Source organism: Coturnix japonica, chromosome 1 (assembly GCF_054131305.1).
Source record: "Coturnix japonica strain WE chromosome 1, WE-NBRP24, whole genome shotgun sequence".
In the NCBI taxonomy this organism is placed as follows: Eukaryota; Metazoa; Chordata; class Aves; order Galliformes; family Phasianidae; genus Coturnix; species Coturnix japonica.
The window spans coordinates 153406508-153424474 of NC_140663.1; the positions used below are offsets into that span (position 1 = coordinate 153406508).

Below are 17967 nucleotides of genomic sequence, written 5' to 3' on the forward strand. Positions count from 1 at the left end.
AAAAATGAGTGTTAACGTGCCAGGGATTTACCAGGCGCATTTCACTCTATGGTGCCTCACGGGTTTGTAACTAAAATAGTGTTTACGTCTGTTAGATAATTTCTGGATTAAAAGATGTCTTTGTATGCTCTCTCTTATAAAACAAGCTATGTTTTATAGCTTGATGAATCATTAGGACAAACCTAGGTTTGAAGGAGACTTCTTATTACCAGCCTTACTAGTCTAATATATGTTGCAGCTGTAAACAAGAGCATGTATGCCATAAGATCAGGTTGGGGGAATACATTCGTTTGGGGATTGCCATGGAAAAAATCATGTAGCAATAAAGTCCAGTTTGAGTTCTTGCTATAATACTCTGTATGAAATAGGAAATATTACCAATAGATGGCACTGTGATTCTGTGACTCAGGTGTTATTTATGTTCACAAAGTGTTGTAATGCTATTTATATGTGACGCTTACTAATTTTAATCTCACTGTGTGACATTTTGGGGAAATTTATATAATTGGTTTATTACTGTTACGTTGTTTCTGAGACTCAGTATTTTAAGCTGTGTGTATTTGGCTGAAGAGTGCATCCTTTTTCACCAATAGTGCTATTTTAGTAGAAAGAATAATTGCAATGGCTCATTGTGGACTGCAGACTACTGAGATGGAGTTAAATTGTGCAACATGTTCTTCCTCTTTGCCAGTTCAGTAGGAGCTTTAACACAACCTTTGCTTTCAGCAGATATTGTACTATGTACACATATGGGGTGATTAAACCCAACTAAAATTCCAGGCTAGATGTGGCTCTGGGCAGCCTGGTCTGGTGGTTGGCGACCCTGCACATAGCAGGGGGGTTAAACTGGATGATCACTGTGGTCCTTTTCAACCCAGGCCATGCTATGGTTCTATGAAAATTACTGTTTAAGACAAATCTCCAGTTTATAAAACAACCGATGGCATTTGAATATTTTAATCTGCTTTATGAGCAGTGGGGTCTGGCAAAACAATAAAGCTTTAGAACACTGTTTTACATTAGCATTTACAAAATACAGCAAACTGTTCTCTCTATGTATTTACATAAGCAAAGATACAGGTATTCAAAATAGAATGCATCTCACCATTTGCCAATAATTACATAAGTACAGTGCATGATAGGCTGGATGGGATCGATACTTAGGATGCTTTACCCTGAAGTATATAAAGTATGCACACCAGCTTAGGAGATACATGGTGAGCTTCATGTCTTTGGGCATTTCTCAGATGCAGTCTCAGCAGTAATAAAATGTAGAACTGCTTTAAAAATTGTCAGTTAAAGCATTTTACAGATGAATCAGTTCTGTTGGACGTGGATGTGACAGACGGACTTGTCATGCTTTTCCTGTATGGCAGGGGAAGGCCCTGACCTCTGATCTAGTCAACGTGAATGTCTTTTTTCTTCTTTCTTTCCTGGGAATTTTCACAATTTCCATTCTGGTCTGATGCATAATGAAAACACTCACTTTCTTTTTGCAAGTTGGAGTTGTTGCTCTGAAGCTGGTCATATCAAACAGTAGCATTCATCCCAAGCCTATAAACAAATTCTGGTTGGAAATGGCTGAACTTTGACATCTGGCAGCAGTATAGAGACTTCTAATTGCCATCTCCTGATTAACAGCCTCCTGCAGAACTGGCACGGTGGGTGTTACAAATTCAGACATTGACTCTGTCATCATCCCTAAGGCAAAACCACAGAAAAAAAATCTATTAAAATTTTGGTGCGAAGTGGCAGAATCAGTCCTTCCAAAACTGTCAGATATCTTCATAAGGAGCTGGAGATCGTGGTTTTCATCTGCTGTGCATTCCTGGCTTACAGAGCTTTCTTGGGCAGAAGCCGCTCAATAAAGCCATCGATCTGAGTGCTAGCGGTGCTACAATCTCTGGCATCAGATATCCCCGCTTCTAACAAAAAATAAATGTTATGTTGCCTCCAGCTGTTAATTAAAGAAATGCTGTCAAGTCTCTTAGGCTCCAAACACAGCTTTTGTTTTAATAAGCGGGAAAGGATTTCATGTTCGGAGTCGTCTTCTAATGAAACATCAAGCAAGTAATTGAAACCCTTTCTGTTTGCATTGAAACATTCCCTGTCAGTATTTGCAACCTGAGCAATTTCACATTGTGAAGGAGGAACAGAAGGTGAAAGGAGAGAGAGACAGCAGGCTGATTTACACTGCCATGTGGGTGAAATGCAGATGGTAAGCAGAGAGCATCGGCACTGGATGTGAAATGTTCAGCAGCAGATTATTAAGAGCAGCTGAGTAGGGGAGACTTTGCTGAACAGCAACAGGAGATCTGGAAGAACTGAGCTGTGCAAAAGTGCAGGGCGCCCGTATACATGTTAAGGTACCTGTGTGCCAGCTCTGCTCCCTGGCACAGGTGGGCAGTAGGAAAAGGGCTCTCTATCCTTTCCTCTTATTTCTCTTGAAAGGACAGAAATGCAACAAAATTGGAAGGAATTGCACTAAAGGAAGCATTTCCCTCCACTTTTAGTAGCACCTATGTTTCCTTTCTCCTCATACTTGGAGTCCTTTAGTCAGTATTCCTCATTTGAAGGCAGTCTGGATGGGTGCTGGATCCAGAGCTCCCTACTCAGAGTACTTAGGTTTTATTGCTCCCTACATTTCCCCTGGAGTTCTCAAGAGTGAATCCTCAAAATCATCTTTCATTTGCAGAGAGATGTCTGGGACCCAGGATGTTCTGAACACCCTGTTCTGTGGGGTACCCTGAAGTGATGTTGGCTGGATGGTGTAATAAGAGCTGGTGGTTGTCCTTGGTTCAAACCTGCTGATTTAGGGTCTGTATTAAACTCCTCAATGAACAGTGGGAAATCACTGTTCCTATCTGCTCTGCAGCTGTCCTCATGCTCAGCTGTGTTCTTCAGATTCCCCCTAAAATCCCTTCTCTACCTGTGTGGAGCTGTGGGCTTGCACCCCTCTTGATGTGCCATGCAGGATTTGGGAGGGTGTAGGAAGGGAGGAACAGTGAGCTGATTTTTCTTTCTGCTAAAGCTCTTTTATTTTGATTCTGGTGTCTGAGTGTTTCCATCAAGCATCTTGGTGAGCACAATATTTACACCAGTTGATTTGTCATGAGATCCAAAAGTTCCAATTTTTGGGTGATAAGCATTAATGGCCACATGCCCATGAATGAAACCGCTCCCCAACCTCATCAGGTAATGCGTTCTTCCCTTGGAGCTGTGCAGGTGGAATGCGGTGTAGCTGATAAGTCCTGTTGTTTTCAAGTGGGCCCGTTTTTCCCCAACACATTTCATTAAGGCTGAGTCCTAATAGTGCAAGCTACCTAACATTCCTGAGCAATCTACTGTAACAGCAAAACAGCAAAACAGGGAAAACAATTTTGAACAAGTAACGGGTTTTGAATAATTCTGACTCTATGAGCACTAAAAGAAATCCAGAAGAGCGCCTTCATAATGACCTTCTAAACCAAAGAGAAACATTGAGAGAGAATCTGCTGAAAGCTTTCACCTAAAGGATTTTCTCATGAAAAACTTTCACTGACATTACTTAAAACAGGCCCTGTTGGAATCAAGCAGAGGCGTGGAATCACTCTTGAAATTACTTAGCAGTCCTGTGCTTGATTTTCCACTCTTCTCTCATTTCACTTCCCTGTCAACACCAGTGGAAAGGAGCAGAGAATCAAGTCCAATAATGACTTTTGTAAAAGTTACTTTGAAGTTTTACCTTAGAACAGATGAAGTTTTTAAAATGGAAATAAAGTGCGAGACATGAAATAGAAGATTAAGAATGGTGGTAGAAAAAGGGGATCATTCAAGTATCATTTACTTTTGAAGACTGCTAATTTAAACACAGAACAAGCAGTGGAAAAGTCCATTAACATTTTAGAATGGTCACTCGGAAGAAAAAAATAGACATAAAAACACTGTTACCAAAATTTCGATATAATTCATCTGTACAGGTTTTAATAGATCTTTCTTTAATGCTTTAAAATGCATTTTAAATATATATTAGTAAATTAACCATCGTTTTGTTTAAAGTTCCATAAAGTGCTCATTCGGTTAGTGATAACAAAATCCCACTGCAGCAAGATGAACTAGCTGGAGCCTACCCTGCATGGAAATCAAAGGACAGCTTAGCTTTCATTTGCAAAGAGAAAAGAAATGCGTAGATTTCTTCACAGCCCATAATTATAATACCAGAAACTGCATTTTTTTTTCTTTAAGAAATATATCCCTTATATTATTAAAAAAATAAGTTTAATAAAGCCTGTGCTTAAAACAGCCAAAGTACTATATGAAAAAAAATTGCACATTTGATACCATTCCACCCTGCCTTTCATCAACAGGATAACATGAGGTGTGTGTGATGTTACTGGAGGGTCTCTCAGACAGGGCTGATTTTCTTGCGCTCTCAGAGCATCTCACCACGAGATGAAATTCTCAGTGTACACTTGGGGTTGTCATGGCAGCTGCCAACAGCTGGTAGAGTCACACGCCGCTGACCTTTTCATTCCCTGGACTAATGCTTCCCTTTGAGGTACCATCCATATGGCGTATCCCTATCGTGACCATCGAATAATCCTTAGTCATCAATTTTGCTTCTTTTTTCAAACTCTTCATTTGAGCCAGGTGGAGTTGGCTAGAATTATATGCAAGCGCTGGGATGGTGTTCACTAAAATCAGCTGGAAAGGTTTCTTCTCCTCCTTGTAGCGACACTGAATGTAGCGAGAGAAAGCTGAGCGGTAGGTCTTATTGAACAACGTATATACGAGTGGATTGACGGCTGAAGAAAGGTACCCAATCCAAACAAATATGTTAAGTAGCCCACCAATGACTTCTTCACTGCATGACTCCTTACAAATTACAGCCATCACATTGGTGATGAAAAACGGGCACCACATCACAACAAACAGAAAGAAGACGATGCCAAGGACCTTGGAAGCCTTCTGCTCATTGCTGATGGATTGCATGGTTCTCCTCCCAGAGGTCCCCATGTCCCTGTTCAAAGAGCGCTGGAAGAGTTTCTCTGAAGAAAGGGAGCTCTGAGGGAGGAAACTGAAAGAAGCAAACTTGGTCTTTGGGCCAGTGTCATTCACGCACAGCGTGGCTTCTTTCTGCAGCGACTTGATAGTTAAAAAATAAGTGACCACCATGATGGTCAGAGGGATGAAGAATGCCGCAAAGGAGCCTATTAGTACAAAATTCTCATCTGCAAGAAGGCAGTGGCCTTTCTTAAACACTTTGGAGTCATCTTGTAGTCCAAAGACAGGGATGGGCATGGAGATACCTAAAGGTGGGTTAGAGAAAAGGACGGTTAAACACAGAAACAAAAAAAGACCGCTTTCCAACCTTTAAGAAAAATTAAACAAAACAACCTTAACTGTACACAGATTATTTCTTAAAGAAATGGCAGTTACAGAATGTAAATGACTGCTAGCAGGTAGAACTGTGATTGACAGACATCCCAAAGGAAACTGAATTTACACAGGGGAAGGGAAAAGAATGGTATTTTAAGTCTTGGCAGCAACACAACACATCTCCTGTCCTCATGCCACGTTTACTGGGGCCATGCTAAGAAAGGATGCAGTGGAAAATGTTGGTCTTGTGGATGCTGAGTCTGTTGAACAGTGCTGTGGTTTGTGCTTTAGAGGGTGCCAGCAAAGGAGGGCAGGTGAAGAGCAGCGCAGGCATTACACAGGATTCTGCACTTACTCTAATCTCCATTCCCTCTCCCATCCAACTAAACTCAGCCACAGGTAACATATGTTTACTGCCATCAAACTGGCATATAACACCTGGTGTCAACAAAAGCATAAATTCTCATTCTTTGGTCTTGCCCCATTGCATCAATCTCAGGGTCTGCCCTTTGGTCCTACTGCCTTGGCAAAGGCTTTTCTCAGCTGTGATCAAGATGACATCCTGTTTTTCTTTTCTAAGGTCAGAATTAAGAGTTGTCTTATCTTGGGCTGTTTTTATCTTTATTTATTTATTTAGTATGAGGATTAAAAGTGTCCTCGGTACTGTAAAATGCTGTTTTTAGGAGGAAAGACAGTTGTGTTGTTGTTTTTGTTTTTGTTGTGTTTTTTTTTTAGCAGGTCTGAATAATCATCCATTGGGTTATTTTCTTCCCTTCCTGTAATCTCCATACAGTTGACAATATAAATGCTAAAAAAACTTTCCATGGCAACGGCCAGAGGAAAGATGGGGACAAATTAAGCGCTGAGAGACACGGATATGAGACAGCCCAAGAAGCAGTGCACCCTGCAGACGGTCAGGATCTCTTTTGGATACTGCCAGCCATCTACTGCAGGCTGCCCCCTGAAAGCACAGCCCCAGAGGCATTGGCAGCAGCATGAATCTCATCTTCCCCTGGAGCTTGTGCTGTGTTCTTGTTCTTTAAGGAACAGCAAAGCCAGGTGATGAAGTCCATTCTCCTCATTCAAGTCCACTCAAACATTTCCTTGGGGACTTCTGCACATGCTGCTAGTGCCCATGTGAAATCAAACAGCTGCTGTTTGTTGTACGTTTGCTTTGTGGTTGGGCTTTTCTTTATCATTTCTTTCCTCCCCTCCCCCCAGACGGATGCTGTCTCTCCAAGAGAGGCAACATTCAGCCAGCAAAAGGGATAATGTGAAATGAAGACAGCAAAAGTGGAGCTGTGAAGTGATCGTAGAGCCTTGCTTGGACAAAAGCAGCTGGGAATCCAGATCCTGTGGAAAGTCAGTGTCATGCTGGAGCCCCACTCCCCTCTGCATCTTCAGTGAGAAGCCCTGGGTACCATGTTTGGCTTTTGGGGAAAAAATGAATTAAACATTTTATGATCTGACTGACATGACAGCGTGATACTGTGCCCTCCCTTGTCCCTTATGTGTCCAAGAATGTCATTTCTGTTTCCCAGATGAGTCCTGACATTCGCTTTCACACCACCAGCACTTAAATGGCACTTGCCCTCTACCTCCCTTCCCCTTCTTCTTCCAGCTCCAGTGCACAAACTGATTGTCCTGTGAAAGCACGAGCTGTCTCTTCATTTCATGCGTTTCCACTGCCAACAGATCTCCAGTCCTGCAGGAATGCTCTGCAGTTCAGGCACGATACAAACAATAATTATAGTAATAATATTAAGCTTTTGTTCTCTTCAAATGTTCCATTCTTCTGGGGCTTCGGTAAGGCTCACGCTTTTTCTAAGCAGTGTAGCTTATTTTATCTGCACAGCTTTGCACTGAGTCATGGCAGTGCCTTGGGCCATCTTACAGGAGTACCCTCCTTATCTGCCCAGGGCAGAAACCAACGGATAGCCTGTGGTATTGTTTTTCTATTTCTGTTTCTAAGGCTACACAAGCCTATGTGCTTGAACTTGAGCTTTGAGAAGGCAACGTGTGAGATGCAAATTTGCACTCCTAGGGTGAGGAAAGCTCCAGCAGCTCTGAGAATCATCCTGCTTAGAAAAATTGAAGTCACAAAATCATAGAAACACAGAATTGTAGGGGTTAGAAGGAACCTCTGGAGACCATCAAGTCCAACACCCCTCCCTGCTAAAGCAGGTTCCCTATAGTAATTGCCCTTTGGCTGATGGCACCATGGGAGAGGTCACCTACAGGTGCCACGTTGCCCAAATAGTTGAAGGTGATGAACACTTTCTAGGAACTGGGGCAAGCTGCGAACTCCCCCTTTATTTTATAGGATGAGATGAAGGGATACTGAAAGCACACCCAGTGTTCCTAACAGTACATCTAAGCTGTGTGGAAATACAACACTTCTCAGAGCAATACCACAGGTTTTCCGTCCATTTCTGCCCAGCATAGATAACAGCAGGGCTGTGTTTTTTTCAGTTCATTCAAGGACCTTGTGTGAGCTGCAGAGATAAAATAAGCAATGATGTTGGCAGAGTAAAAAGATGCCTTTCATTACTACGAACCTTATGGTTCAGCTGTTCCAAGAGTCATGGGAGAGGAGTCAGCAGCACTAGAAAGAGGAATATTTTTAGCGTAATTGAAAGCTTTTTCAAGGAAAAGGCCAAAGTCTGTTATAACTCCTCACCCAAAACACCAGGGCAGCAGCTCTCCATCTGCTTTGTTTTGCTGTGAGCATGTTCTGGAGAGCTGGAACCTCACATCCAGATTCCTGGCTTAGAAATGCGACTGATTGGAAATGAGCTTCAGCTTGTAGCTGGAGTTATCATGTCTCCTTGTGATTCCTTCAAGTGCAAAAGAGATGCTCACAGCAGAGCTGTAGCAGGCGCTGACAACCCTACAGCCATACAGCCACAGGTAGCTGGCCACTATGAAATCTGAACAGCTTGGTAGCAGAGAGCACTGACAGTTGTAACCTGTTTTCTGTGTACTTACCAGTCCAGATGGGGGATCCTACAAGTGATATTTTGGCATTCTTGTGTGGAATATATTAATTTCCAACATGACTCTTTTCATATCTCTGTGGGGACTAAACTTCTCTCCTGAGTGAAGTAGAGTTTGTGCCTCTTTGACAAGTGGCATGAAGATGGTAAATGCATCCCAGTGAGGACAAAAAACTCAATGGCAGTCATTCTTAAATGTAAATAAAAAAGCTTCCCTGTGCATCCCAAGTCTACCACTCTGAGGGGGTTTTTAAAAGGTATCACACGTGGCTGTGAATGTCAACCACACACTACTGAGATCTGGACAAGATTGAACTCATACTGCAGATGGAGATAATAAAATGTCCCAGCCTATGCTTTATTCGTGCATTCATTGATAAGGGAAAAAGTTATGCTGATTCACCAGTTAACTTCATAATAAAAGGCGCAAGGAAGCTCTTGATATAGAATGGGAGCATCCATTCAAGCTGTGAAGGTATGCTGGCTATTGCATTTCCAGTTAATATTCCTACTTAAATCAGCACATTTTCCTTTGTGGACAAACCCTAAATATCATGTACCTCTGGTATAAGGTGATTTATTTATACAGCTTGATTTATACAGAGGTGGCTGTTTCAAACTCGGTAGACTTTAATAAACCACAAGACAGAACAAAAGCAGTGAAGAGGGGTAATAAATCCTGTTTTAAACCTCAACCATTTGGGCACAACTTCAGAATGACAAAAGGCTCTTAAGAACACCAAGGGTTGATAAGTATAGCAATAGCATCCTTCCTGCTGTTCTCTCCAAAAGCCTGGTAAAACCGACAGAAGTTGATTTAGTGGTACACACTGCTGGCTTGCAAATCTTCAGAGATGCACAGCAGCCATAAAACCACTTTAAGTGGACAGCTAAACTAGGTTTGACGCTGCCTTGAGCTGCTGAGATTATAAATGAATCAGAGCCAGAATATACAATATGCCCAGAAAACGGACAAACTTGGGCTACCTAGGGTGAAGAGAAGGAGGGGGAGTGAATGCATCATGTCAAGGTTCCTTCCATAAAGTCTCCTTCAAGCAGAAACTGTAAGACATGCTGTATGTCTCTACTTTCAGCTCATATATTCCCATTTTGATTGATTTGAATACAAATGAGCATTATTATACACTCTAACAACAGTCCAAGAAGTAGGTAATACCTTTAGAAATCTCACTATAGGTTCTCAACAAAAGTCAGCACCTTTGTTCACCTCTGAATGAAAAAGATATGGAGCTTTCCCAGATCAAATTTAGCAGTTGTGCTGATTCAGACATGCCAAAGGCCAAATCCTGGGGCACAGCTTTGGGGCAACATTGTCATCACATTGCTTTTAATATTTTGGACCCGAATAGTCACACAAAATATTGTGTGTATTTCTTTGATTTACCATGTTCCTGTGTGGATGAGTCTGCTTGCTCCAGGAACACAGACCCCAGGGAACAACTTTGGGGGGGGGGGGGGATCATAGGGGGATCATGTTCCTCTGCACATCAAGGATGTAAATGTGGCTGGTTCTTATATCTGTACACTTCCATTTACACATTCACAGGAGAACCATGCAGCCTGGCTTAATGTCTCTGCTTGACGCGTTACCCAGGGAGGTAATTGTTTCCCTAGACCTGCAAACACTTAACTGATTTCTGCAGGCACCTGAAAGTGCTGTTTCCCAACTGATTCATCTAAAGTCATGACAAACCTTTCACTGCTGCAATGTCGTTGCTGCTCAAATTGTCCCAAACACATTGCTGACAGCATGGCTGTGCGGTTTGCTGGTGGGAGGCAATAGAAGAGGAAATTTCCACCAGCGAAAGAATATGTTGAAAAACGATGTGTATTTTGGGAATCACCATGTGAGTCTCCATGTAACTCAGCATGAAAAATCTTCCTTTCTTAGGCGGGGGATCCCAGAATCCCCATCAGGAACTTCTCCTTGGCAGATATACATGGTGGTGGGGATGGGGATAGGGATGGGGATGGGGATGGGGATGGGTGAGGGTGAGGAGCTTTCTCTCACAAGCCCTCACGCCATATTCCTTTCAGATAGATTTCTGTAAGAGGTAAGCAATTCACAGTGCTGGTGGAGCACCATCTCCTTTCTGCATCCCTGAGACACCATCCTCAAAGGGCTGGAATCTGAGCAGGTCCAGATTATCTCTGTCCATAGGCCAAGCCTAGTTAGAGGGCACACACAGAGGGCTTCCTGTAGCTTTGCGTTGGAACACTGCCTTTAGTGAAGTATTAAATACAACCAAAAGTAAAGCTATGCTACATTTAGCTTCATGTGATGGGGCAACAGCTAATACCTGGATTATTCTGCACATTTTGAAATGGCTTTGCTGATGGGAGCTCAGAAAATCTTTTGGAAAGCATATTATTTAGCCTAGTGGGAGACAGATAAACTCAATTCTTTTCGTGTGAAAAATTTATTGTAAATGATCATTTATTATAATATAATGCCATAACTGGTCTATTTCAGTTTAGAAAAATAAAATCAGAAAAGTAGCAATGTCCCCCTGGTATATTGGTATTTGTGATCTTGAAACCTATTTCTTAAAGTAGCCTGTTTCCTAAAGTGCAGAGATCTGTCTGTCCAAGTTAATTTGCAGGAGTGTGATAATAATTTAAATAGAAACAGAATTAGTGGAGCAGTACAGAACAAGAACTGAAGGCCAGATGCCTCTTTATCACCCCAGTGATTAGAAATCCAGGGCTCCAGGGTAGGCTAAGTTATGAGAGGAAACTGCTGATGGAGTTTCTTACTGCTTTAGTATAATCCTGTTCACTTACAGAATGTACATGCCGTCCTATTTCCTAGATGCAGCAGGAATCAAACAGTGGGAAGCAGTTTCCTTGCTCTCAATTCCAAGTACCATTTCTGCCCATACACACTCCATAACCCCTTTCTTATCTGTGCAGCAGGACTAGTTTCTGGCAATCGTGTGTCCTTCATGTCCAGTCACTCTCATTTTCCTTGCTGGATTTTCTCATCCTTTTGAGCATGTGAGGGAAAAGATACCAATTTCTGCATTTCAATTTCCATTTGAGCTTCTCCATTTTTGCCAGCCCTCTTTGCTCTTCATCTAGTGACATTATCTTTGATTTGGGCAGAAGCTTCTGCCAAGGTGCTTACTGGCTTCCAGCAGCTATCTCAGACAAAGAGTAGTTGTTATCCTTCTGTGTAATATGATTATCCACTCACTAAGGGGAGTAACAGAAACCTGCACTTGTCAAACAACTAGAAAGAAATAAAGAAAGGATTAGGGACTGAGAATTTCAGATTATGCCATTCATGCGTGCAGCAAAGAGCAATGGGGAACAAACCCCAGTTTGATTGACCAAGCTGAAATAAAGAGATCCTTGCTGTTGCAACGTGTTAGCTTGGTAGGTGTGCATAGGTGGCCTTCCCCTTCTGTTCACTATGATGGCCATAGTGGAGGCCTCCAAGGTGAAAGGAAATGCTGGATTAATCTGTGCTGCATGGTCATAAGCAAGGAGTCTCACAGAGCTAGTCTTGGTACCTAAGTTCAACATGACTTTCTGTTTTTTTAGTTCTTTCCTAACCTTTCTTTGGCTCTTGCTTGCAAATCATGGAATCATTGAATTTCAAAAAGACCACTAAGATCTTCTAGTCCCTATCCCCCAATCCAATCTTCAGCCCATGCCACAGTGCCCACTAGCCACATCCCTCAGTGCCACATCCACAATGTTCTCTAACACCTCCCTGGATGGTGACTCCACCACCTCTCTGGGCAGCCTGTGCCACTGCCTCACCACTCATTCTAGGAATAAATGTTTCCTAATAACCAGCCTGAACATCCCTTGGTGCTACTTAAAGCCATCGCTTCTCACAGGCCTTTACACACAATGCATTATAAATGCATTGACAGAGAAGAAGGTAGAAGAATGCACCTGAGTTTTGCTTTTGCAGCAGAAGGCTCTGAGGATACATAGAAGATTAAAAACCAACACTAGAAGGTTCCTGAATTGTTTGCTTCTTTACTGATTCATAGGAACCTACTCAACCTGATCTCCACTAAGGGGTGTGTTATGGCTCTGGGATCCTTATGCATCCCTTCCAACTTGGGATACTCTGTGATTCTATGGTGGCACAAAGCACTGACCTGTTCACCTGAACAAGAACCATCCCTTTGTTCCCAGGATGACACCTTAGCTCATCCCTACAGGAGCCCACTCCATGTCAACAAGAAATATTTATGATTCACGTGTGTTGTGACACACTGTTACTGCGTCACGACTCAGATGAAGTAGCACTTTTCCATGCTCAGTCCCATCTTCCCAGATATTGAGAACTCATGGACAGAACCCCAGCCTGGCTGAGGTTGTCAGGGCTCTCTGGGTCCCTCCGCTCCAGCCCCTGCCCCAGCAGGGACAACCAGAGCAGGGCTCCCAGGGCCATGTCCACATGGCACTCCTAGAACCACAAGGAGAAAACCCCACAGCCTTTCTGGGTAGACTGTTCATGCATAGGACCAGACTAGCTTTGCATCTGGAAATGGGCTTCTCTTTCTCATTAGCTCCCTCTCAACCCACTTTTTCCTTCTGCTTTAGAACTCGAAAGTGCCTGGGGGAGGAGAGGACAGAGATACCTGCCTATGACCTCAGGTTCATTTTCAAACCTGTTGGAGTGGAAAGCTGATGATTCTTTACCTCCTACTCATCTCAGAAGCATGTGGATACCATAATATATCACATTAAATGAAGTGGGGCTGAAAATAAGCATTAATTTCACATGGACACACATGCATTTACAGATGAACACACACCTGCTGAACAAGCGTGCCGAATTTTCTAAATGACTGAGCTATAAGCTGTGTTTTCATGATCCAAAGCTTTTTACTACTTGCCTCAGACTTGTTTTGACAGCTGTGTGTGTAGGTAGTTACAAACACTGCAACCAGTGGGCAACCTGATCCAGTGCCTGAACTAGTGGGTAGCAACCCTGCTTTTGAGGTCCCATCCATCCCAAGCCATTCTCTGATTCTATGATTTTAGGGCCAACCCTGAAGATCAGTGGGGCCAATGCTGTGAGACCTTTAGCATGAAGACTGGCAATGTATCAGTGCTGCTGTGTCTGTTAGGTCAAGGGAGATTTTCTGCCAACTCACACATCAGCAAAAGAAAAGGCATAGGTTAGCAGTGGAGGCTTCTACAAAACTGGTAGCCCTGCAGTTTGACAACACAACTTAATTTTTTGTATGGGTTTGGTGAGGTTTCTTGGCATCTTCTTGCCCCAGTGTCCATTTCAATGGCACTGCATTTCAGGTGAGGTGGGCAGGGAATGTGGCCCCACAAGCCAGTTCTCCTACATGAAGTTTGGTTTGCTCTGCACATCTGTCTGTGCTTCCGTCCCTGCCTCCAACCAAGGTAAACCTCCCAGGAGGGAGAGAGAGTGCTGTGCCACATTACACAGGGCCTAAAGGAAATCACACTGCAGCTCCAAAAATCTGTGGGATAGGGAAGTTTATTCTGTGGTTGTCCTATCCCTGGAGGTGTTCAAGACCAGGCTGGATGGGGCCATAGGCAGACTGATCTAGTTCCTGGGTTAGTCCAACCCAAGCCATTCTATCAATGGCAAATCATATGAGATTGCAACTATCCCTGAATCTGAAAGGAATGAAGAGGTGTCTGGCTGAGCTTGGACAGAAGATGAAGGAAGACCCTGGGGGAGGCTGCTGATCTGCTCTGAGCCCAAGGCATCCAGATGGCATCCACAGCGCTGCTGTCAACTGGGATCCAGTGGGGGCTGACCTTGGTGCTCTCCTCTGACAGACACAGACTGATTATGGCTGTGTAACTACTTGATCCATGAAGATGTGAAGTGATTGACTTAGTCATAAAGAGCTGAATGATTTGTTTGAAAAACGTTAAGATGTGCCATGGATCTCCAACCTCACTCTCTGTACAGGGTCAAAGTGCTCCTCACCCTTCCTTAAAGCTCCACGATGGACAAATCTGCTAGTGGTTGGCTGTGGCATTGGGCAAATTGATGTAGTGTCTGATGTAGGGCTTGGCAACCCTGCCCACAGCAGGGGGTTGGAATTAGATGATCTTTGTGGTTCCTTCCAAGCAAGCCATTCTGTGGTTCTATGATTCTATGATTCTGTGAGTCTGCCATAATACTGTCACTCCTAAACAAAAACACATCAGAGCAGGTCAAACATCCTTTTCCCTTTTTGTGTGTACATTTAATGTTCTTTAAATCACACTGGTGTTTCAAAGTTCCCTGTAGCAATGGCTTAATTTCACTTGGAAGAAGTTACGAATTTGTAGTTTTCACTGTCTTTGTGGATGTTGCTCTTTGAAAAGCAAAAGGCTCTGAGTAGGATCAACTCTTATCTGCTTGTGGCATTCCTCTTGTTTAGCAAATCACCTTTTTGTCTTCCATGTCAGGTGGCTTCCTGCCACGTTTGCTGTTCAGCCCCCCAGGAGAACAGATTTGGGTATAATTGTACTTCAGGAATGAAAGACACACAATACATTTTTATCAGGACCTTCCCTGCTCGCATGTTATCAGTCTGCTGTTCAGCTGTGAAGCTCCTGTAGGCTCCTCAGGGCTAACTTATTATACTCTCCACCTGCTAAGCGTGCAGTAATGCTTTATAAAATATAGTAGCAATAAGCTAGAAATTACGGGCAGATCTTAGATATTCCACTATCATAAGCAACTAATGAGATGGCTCCTGGAGCAGTCTAAGTGACAAGATCCTCCAGTATCGCAGTTTTTGCACTTCTGGGCTTTTAATTATTAGTTTGTACAATTTGATAAATTTTTTTTATCAATTGGTAATCTGCTTAACACTGGTTTAACCCTCCACTGGACTGGGGGGTTTCTGCTGGTATCTATCTGAGGTTTCTCCTGCACTTTGGCTTGATCTCGTGTAGTTCAGCTGGACACGGAATGGCAGACAAGTTGTTTAATATTTTATTTTCTTTAACAGCAATTTTTGTACTGAGATAGAAAACCACCCCTGTAGTTGCTCTGAACTTTCTAGGCCTTGGGCACATTATTTTTGCTGCCCGCTGAGTCCTTAGGGCCATGTTCTGCACCTCACTGCCCTGGTTCTGGCTGAGCTGCTCTGCCAAGGTTCCACTTCAACACAAATCTTTGTCTCATCTCATTGAGCCTCCTGTGGCTTCTTGCAGAGACCATTCACCAAGCAAATGAACAGATTTCCATTAGTTACATAGTTACATTAGTTACATAGAGAGACTGCAACAGTGGCTTATTATTGAGTAGCTGTCCCACCACAGTGTATAATTTGGAAAGAAAAATGGGGCATAAAGCAGCTTACCAACATATACTGGTCTGAATATTAGTGATTCAGGATACTCTACTTCACACTTCACTGCCCACCTGATGGATAATGCCCTTCACACTGACTGAATTGCTCTTTTCTGCGTTCAGGCAGTGCTCTCCTCATATCTAGAAAATACCAGAGTTAAGAGAGTAGAAGAAAAATGGTAGATTATATCTGCCCATATTTGCCACCTACAGGTTGCAATGTATGTGTTGGGGAAAATTCTCCAGGCTTATCTTTCTGCTAAATGTCACAAACCACCCTGACAATGAAAAAAATAAATAAATTCTGAACTACTCTTGTATCTATTGCAAACAATATCTACTCTGCTTGCTGGAGGGCCCTCCTCATGTCCTGTAGTAGGATGAAGAGTGGGGCTTGTTTTACCCTGGGAACAGTCAGCCTCAAACTTTGTTGCAGGTTAATTAGGAATATGTTGTCTCAGCTCTGACATGACACGTATTAGCTGGGCTTCTGCTAAGAAATGGTACCAATGGCCCAGGCTGGGAAATGCGTGGGGAAACTTAATTGCAGCCCAAGTCAGTAGTAGTTTGCAATGTTCATGCTAATTGGGGTAAATGCATAGATCTCATTTTAAAGCACACTTCTGTGATACTTTTATCTTTCCTAACATTATAAAATGCAAAATCCAGCTTTAATAAATCTCATTCCTAAGAATGCTTAACAGATGCTATGAAATGGCTCTGTAATTTGAAAAGGACTTAAAACTTCTGTTTGCTGATATTTTTTTCTTTATGCAATTGAGTGTTACTTTAACATCATTTTTTAATTTATAAGGTCATTAAATGCAATTACAGGGTACAGGTGACAGAGTTTATAAATCCCAATGTGATTTCTTGCACACTTCTTTCCTGCTTATTTGTATTGCAAGTGGCTTCTTCTATGCAGAAATCCCAGTTATTCTGATTAGACATGCTCAAATAACTTTTTGGTTAATACAGAATCCTCTCTTGTCTGTACACTGTTGTAGAGATCTACCAGATCTATCAAAGAAGCCTTTGTACATGTCCCTTTTGCATTTTGCAACACCTCACATAGCACTATCTGCAGAAATGTTGGCTTGGGGAAGGACATAAATGCATTCTCCCCTCTCCATTCGTGGAAATCCTTTCTAGATTCTTCCATGTATTACTCACTGTGCTGGGTACACAACTGGCCAAAAATATAGCCTTTCAGAGAAGGAGGAATAACTTAACTTATAATAGGCGCTGTACTGATACTGCCCTTTTTCTTAAAACATTCCAATTACTCTGAAATGTCCTACAGAAGAGAGACTGGCTGATTATAGGGCTTATTGCAAGCCAAGAACAGTTACTTATTAATTCAAAGAAGCCTGATAATAGGACCAGCTTGGGCCAATTGAACTTAATGGTTTGGGGTGTTTTTTTTTTTTTGCCAGTATCCTCAATGAGAGGAACACAGTCTTCATGATATTCTGAGTGAAGACAAGTTAGAAGAAAATAAAGAAAAGGACAATGAAAAAATTCTGTCATCAGTACCCTGGTTAACCCTGTTCCTTCCACATAGCTGTGCTATTAGAAATACACATCTGCTGTGTAAAACTTGCCCTTATCAATAAAATCAAAGCAGAAAGAAAAGACATCACAGGCTAATATCAACACAGCATGGACAGGCAGTCAAAAGAGGTGATTTTCCCACTGTATTTAGCTTTGTTGTGGCCACACCTTAAATGCTTTGTGCAGTTCTGAGCTCTGCAATATAAAAAAAGGGTATTAAGGTCCTTGAGAGCATCCAGGGGATTGCAACAAAGCTTGCAAAAGTGCTGGAGAGTGCATCCGCTGAGGAGAAGATGAGGATGTTTGTTGTCCAGTCTGGAGAAGAGAAAGCCTAGAGACAACCTCATTGCTCTTTGCTGCTCTCTGAGGAGGGGAAGCAGAGGGAGGTGCCGGGCTCTGCATCTGGGAACAAAGATGGGACTGGAATGGCACAAAGCTGCACCAAAGGAGTCTTAGACTAGGCATTAGGGAACATTTATTTCCTGTAAAAGAGGTCAAGTACTACAACAGGCTCCCTTAAGAGGTGGTTGATGTCCCATGCCTGGCCATGCTCAAGATTGATTTGGACAAACTCCTCAGCAGCATACCTTAACTTTTGGTTAGCTCTGAAGTGGTCAGGCAGTTGGACTAGATGGTCTTTGATGGTTCCTTCCAACTGAACTACCCCAATTCCATTCCATTCCATTTCATTCTATTTTACTCTGCTCTACTTTTATCTTCTACTCTACTCCAATCTAC

At 42.6% G+C, this 17967-nt stretch overlaps 1 protein-coding gene across 4 annotated transcripts in view; it reads right to left on the reverse strand.

Moving 5' to 3' along the window:
• Nucleotides 1–941: 941 nt before the first annotated feature.
• Nucleotides 942–17967, reverse strand: part of HTR2A (5-hydroxytryptamine receptor 2A) — a 28452-nt gene continuing 11426 nt past the window's right edge. For 3 of the 4 annotated variants that reach the window (XM_015851787.3, XM_085536181.1, XM_085536180.1), the window contains exon 3: nucleotides 942–5288. In XM_015851787.3, coding sequence (XP_015707273.1) covers nucleotides 4489–5288 — 800 coding nt within the window. In that variant the 3' untranslated portion in view covers nucleotides 942–4488. The remainder of the gene's footprint in view (nucleotides 5289–17967) is intronic. The other variant, XR_014942119.1, reaches the window with a different exon arrangement.